The following is a 6,000-nucleotide window of genomic DNA, read 5'->3' as shown; positions in this document are numbered from 1 at the left end:
GTTCTATTTTTTCACTCATGGCTTCATATCAAGATTTTTCAAAACACTTGGTTCATAACTCAAATGTTTTTTTCTAGTAATGTAGAATTTTAATGCCTTAAGCCTTGTTGTCTTTTTCATTGCGTATCCAAATAATTTTCAATATTTCATTTCTGGGACGTAGTAGTTTTAGTATAGTTTGCTGAATACAACTTATTTATGAGAAATAGATAGATAATATAAGACAAAAACCCTATTGATATAGGTACTTGCTCCAAACTCACTTTATCATATTTAAATACTAAATGTGTGTTTGAAGTGTCTGTGGTTTGTCATATTTTAATACTAGACTAGATGTGTGTCTTTAGTGAAAATTAATTAAATCATCTTGTTGTTGTTCCTCATCTAACAAAATGTGTCTTCAAATGAAACAAATCCTTTTACTTATGCTATGGTTAACGAGTTATAATTTTATTACAGGTAAGAAAAAATAAATTATAAGTTGGTATGTATCTACATATACCATAATACGAATACCTATAGAATTATGTTACTGCAAAAATATTGTGTTCCTGACAAAAAATTTGATTTCTTATAAATAAAAGAGATAAATCCCAAAATATTAGTTCAAGCACACCAATCAAATACTTATTATGAAAATAAAAAAATGTGATGTATCTGTATGTATCATTTTAATTGTGTGTAAAGGTAAATAGATAACGCATTTATTTTATTTTTTATGATCTATGATAGATAAGTCTTCGAACGTAAGTAGTTTAAATCACAATATTATACATATACGGATGTGCGGTCCTCATTTAATAAGATAAAATAGACATACAAAATTGCAAACCCAGAAATAATTCACATACTGCTGAAAGTTGGTACAGAGCATTGGAGAATCGATTAAGTAAAATCTCGAAAGTCCCCATAAATCCCATGTATGTATAAATAAAAGTTGTGAAACTTTTTCTTTTGCGAGCAATCGTTTAGATAGAAGATATCGCGATATTAAAATATGTCAAATGTACAAATAACGCTTTTTTGCGTATTACTCTTAACCCTCTACTGCATACGAAGCCAAATATGGTTTTGTCTGTTTGTACGCACTTTTCTCTTCTCTGTCACAAAAAAAAAACGTGTGTGTACACATGTACACGCGATTGAAGTTATACTTCTCACTAACAGAAGTTCCGCTGAGGTATTCCCTGGGTTAAAATATGAAACTGTCAATTTTTTAGACTGGGGATGAAATAATAGCCCCGTTCCATTGGAGGTGGTAGTTTACTCATGAGTAGATCTAGTACTAGAATTAACACATGATCTTCAGGGCCGTCTTTAACTATCCTAGGGCCCTTGGGCACACGAGAATTTGGGGCCCTTTTGGAAAGTAAAATAAGTGCAATGGTTGGCTTCAAAGCAATGGTTGGTGAAAAAGGCGAGCCAATATATCGTTCCATATAAAGTACTTAGCGTCTTTATTATTGGCAGGGGGCGCCAATAATACGTGCATTGAGACATCAATCGTTGCCACTGCCAATAATAACCCTGTATCCGTTATAAGTTTCAGTTTGAAGAATTGGAAAAAAGAGCTCAAACGGATTGATAGATTTGCTAAAAACTCGGTACAGACGATTTGTACGGATTTAACGGATCTCCAATATAAAGTTTTCGAGATATTGCAATTTTCTCAAAAACGGATAACGATTTTAGTTTGAAAAAAAACATGTAATGCTGCAAATAAGCCGCACTTTTGAAATAAGAAAAATATTTTTTTGGACCGTTATTAACGATACCTACTTGCCATAGAACCGATTTTTTAATGTAAACGACACAATCGATTTTAATGAAAATTTTGACATAAGAAAGGTTTATACTGATATTAAAATTAAGAAAACTTTTAAAAAAAATTATTTTTGGATTTAACAAAAAAATATTTTTTTTGAAAAACAATTTTTTTTAAGTTATTTAATGAATTTTATGTGTCAATCTTTAAATACGAGAGCAATTAAAATTAAAAAATGTTTGGGGTTGCCAACCATTGTACCATGGCGTTTTCCATTGAACCAAAACATTGATGTACCGTCGACGAGCCGGCAATAGTTTTTTCTTAACCCTCTACTGCATGAATTAATATTAGCGGACAAAAAAATTAAAAAATGCTTTACATGGGTTCTTTGGGTTGTTTCAAAACAGTTTACATTAAAAAAAATTGTTTAAATTAATTTGTTTAAAAAATTTGTTTATAAGCCAAATTTGGCTTCGTATGCATTAAGGGGTAAGAAATTTTACTAATTTTATTTATTCAGATTATGTAAAAATTATAATTAAAAATATCAAAAGATAAATATTTATCATTTAAAAACAAAACAAAGTAAAAAAAAAACATTGCATTACAAAAGGTTAAGAATTAATTCAAATTTGGCTCATTTTAAGACATGGAACCGAGAAAAGCAATTTGTTTTTGTCTAAAAAGTAATAAAATAATTGAAAAATATTATAAGCGAGCCCCCCTCCCCCTAAAATTTTTGTGGTTACGCCGCTGGAAATGGGGTAAACATGAGAAAAATGTGTCTAAAAGCGAAGGGGCTCCATTTCTGAAGTAAAACATAGCTTCCAAGCAAATTAACAATGTTAAGAAACAAAATTTTCCAACAAAAATTGTGTAGATTTACAACCCCTTAATGCATACAAGGCCAAATATGGCTTCCGTACTTTTTGCTCTCCCAAGACAAGGCCAATAATTTTTTTTCAATCAAAATTGGTTCATAGCATACACAATTAGACAATCGATCAAAAATACATTTTTAATTCCACTTTACTTTACAAACAAACGCAGTAATTAACATTTAAAGTATGAATATATTCTACACTTTCGATTTCAATGCACAAGACTGATCGGCTCACCTGTGATCATAAAATACACCTTTATTTTGTATCGGACACACGAAAAAACTATCTCTATGGGTTCTCAGAAACTTAAAGAAGAGGACTGTATTTAATCTTAACCATTTTTTTGTGACAGCGAAGAGAAAAGTGCATACAAACAGACAAAACCATATTTGGCTTCGTATGCAGTAGAGGGATAAACGTTTTCCAACGGAAAAAGTATTGATGTTTTTTTGCCGACGAATTGATTCTTTTTTCGTCTTTTAATACGAATCTACACATATTTTTACACAAGCACTAAAAATTTGACAGTTTTGCAAACTTCAAACGAAATTATTATTTAAGGAAAAAGATAATGGAAGAGAATTCGTTGTTTTTATTAATAAATAATCCTAGCTACAGTGGAAAAAAAAGATATTTTTCTTGTTTTTTTTTTTTTTAAATAATTGTCTTATTTTTTGGAAAATTGAATTTTGGTTTGGTCGTTTGGATTTAGAATTTTGTCCACATAATTTGTTTTCATTTTGAAAACATATATTTTCCGTTTAGTAGAAAAAACTTTATTTGATTGTTTGGTTGCCATATAAAAACTAAAACTTTTTTGGTAGATGGTCTACCCGACAAAAGTGTTTTGAGAATAAATGTGTGAGAGAAATTTTCGTTCCTTCGGGGCCCCCCTGAGAATGGGGGCCCTGGGCACGGGCCCCGTGTGCCCTTATGGTAAAGACGGCATTGATGATCTTCTACTCGAGGAGATGGGAATGTGTAGTTGTTGAATTAGATTTCTACTCACGAGTACTACCACCTCCAATGGAACAGGGCTAATCTCACATTTGACCTTTAACATTTTTGAATTTTCAAAAAGCACTCTGAAAATGGGTCGTATGCAATAAGCCAATGTGTAGTTTTACACAAAAGAAGATGGCCGCGAAAGAGAAAACAGTTTCTCCTTCTTGGGAACAACATAAACAAAACAAACTGCAAACATGGCTTTGTCTTGTGTTTTTATATTTATTTATTGTGTTTTAGTGCTGTAGTACTTAAAATAAATTAATATTTTATGAAAAAAATAATATAAAAATAGTTTCAAAAATAATACAAAGTGGTTTTTATATTTTTCATTTCTTTTTTTTTTCAATTGTTGTTGTTGTTGTTTACTTTGTTGGTGATAAAAAAAAGTCTTAAAGTGTTTGGCTACTTTTGCTCAATTTTTATTTTTTTTCAGAGGATTTCGTCCCCAATCCTTAAAATTTGACAGGTTTCATTCATATTTTTGTCCAAAAAGAACCAAAACACATCTATTATTTGTAATTAATTCACTACAAGTGTTTTATAAAGATCAGTGGCTTCCACGTACATAGGAACACGGCTATTATCATTAACATCACGTAGAAGAACAAGACTTATAGTAGTTCTTATGTTGAAAGATTGGCGCTAGCATAGCCGTATTTAGGGGGGGGGGGGTTGGGGGTTTACCCCCCCCCCCCGACATTTTTTTTTTTCAGAAAATCAAAAGATATAGGATAAACAAATACCTACAAGTCTAATATTTGCAGTACTATGGTTTGTTTTTGTATTTTAGTAATTTAATTACCTATCTGAAAATCTCCCTAAAAGTCTCTACCAATTTCGTATCGTTAAAGAAGCTGTCGGTGAAGTTTTTATAAGGAAAAACAACAATTTTGTGGTCCATTACAACGTTTGGTAAGGGATTTTCAAAAAACTAGTTTTTAGCTCTTTGATCATTTCCTAAAGCACTATGTAAACACCTTAAAATGTTTTTTTTAAGAACCCTTTAAATAACACAAGTATTTATCTACAAGGTTTTTGGTATCGAGGCTAAACTATACTTTTTCAAAGGGTTGCTGAACTCGAATCCGAAGATAAAAATATTCGATCACATCTCGTTTTTCAAATATTACCGTTAAATCAAATTAGAAAATTAGCTCATGCCAAACAACTTGGATTATTTAAAATTTTTAATTTTAAGTATTCCCGATTTAATTTAGAACTAAATTGATATAATAGAATATTTCAATTTTTCGCTACAAAATTTTAGTGGGCGAAAAATTTCATTTTTCAATGTTTTTATTTATAAAATTGTGCGAAATAATTTTTTGTATAAAGCCTAATAATGGTTCAAATTTATTTCTTCAAAAAAATTTTCTTGCTCGCTAACGCTCGCAATTTATATCAAACAACTTATCACTCCTTGTACCAATTTAACCTAGAGATGCCGCCGAATATTCGGCCATTTTATATTCGGTACATTCTTAAATGGGTAATTCCATGAAAAAGTGGACACGAATTTTGAACAAATTATGCAGTCTCTTTTACTTTTTTTATTAGCAAATTACTATTTACAAACGGCAACTCTTTATGCAAGTTGCAAGATTCTTTGTTGTATCCCCTTATGGATAGACATAAAATTCAGGGAGTTTAATAATCTTAAAGCATTTTTATAGCATAAGCTTGCCAACAACAGAAGAATTTCACATGAAAATGACGGAAAAACAAGCAAACTGAAAATATGATGAGTCTAATAGTGACGATGACAATATCCCCTCGTGAGTGCTAAAATAAGTTAACATTTAAGCAAGCTTCGTTACACACTATACGATTAAAAAAAACTTGAGTGAAAATGCATCTTTTCTTTTCTTTTGGAACCACAAATCGCAGTTAACATTAGTTACCAAAATAATGTAACGTGAGTTACCTAAATATTTTGAAATTTTTCTTCGAAATATTGAAAAAATGTTTGGTTTTGTCACTCATATTAAAAGCTAATAATTTTGTATGTATGGAATCTTCATTGAAAACAAATTGAGATTCTTAATTTCACATAAAAACTTCATACTGTCGGACTCTTAAAATTCGTGTCCAATTTTTGTAACGTGAGTTACCATCAAACTTTTATTTTTCCCAAGCAAATGTTAAAAATAAAGACAATTTTTTTAGTTAATTATGAAAGTAATAGTTAAGCTCCATTCATGGATAGTAATTTCATATCAATTTACATTAAAATTGAAAAAAAAAATTATTTATGTGTTGGAAATTTTTGTGAATGTAACGTGAGTTACCATGGAATTGCCCAAATTCTTCTACGGTAAGCAGAGCTATTTTAAACTTTTA

General features: G+C 30.3%; 1 protein-coding gene across 2 annotated transcripts in view; it reads left to right on the top strand.

The window, feature by feature from the left end:
• Positions 1–252: 252 nt before the first annotated feature.
• LOC129907138 (uncharacterized) overlaps positions 253–6,000 on the top strand; it is a 115,366-nt gene continuing 109,618 nt past the window's right edge. The window contains exon 1 of one of the 2 annotated variants that reach the window (XM_055983210.1): positions 253–459. In XM_055983210.1, coding sequence (XP_055839185.1) covers positions 393–459 — 67 coding nt within the window. In that variant the 5' untranslated portion in view covers positions 253–392. The remainder of the gene's footprint in view (positions 460–6,000) is intronic. The other variant, XM_055983209.1, reaches the window with a different exon arrangement.

This window comes from Episyrphus balteatus, chromosome 1 (assembly GCF_945859705.1).
Source record: "Episyrphus balteatus chromosome 1, idEpiBalt1.1, whole genome shotgun sequence".
NCBI classification, from domain to species: Eukaryota; Metazoa; Arthropoda; class Insecta; order Diptera; family Syrphidae; genus Episyrphus; species Episyrphus balteatus.
The sequence above is the reverse complement of the archived record's forward strand: the minus strand, read 5'-3'. Positions and strand labels throughout refer to the sequence as shown.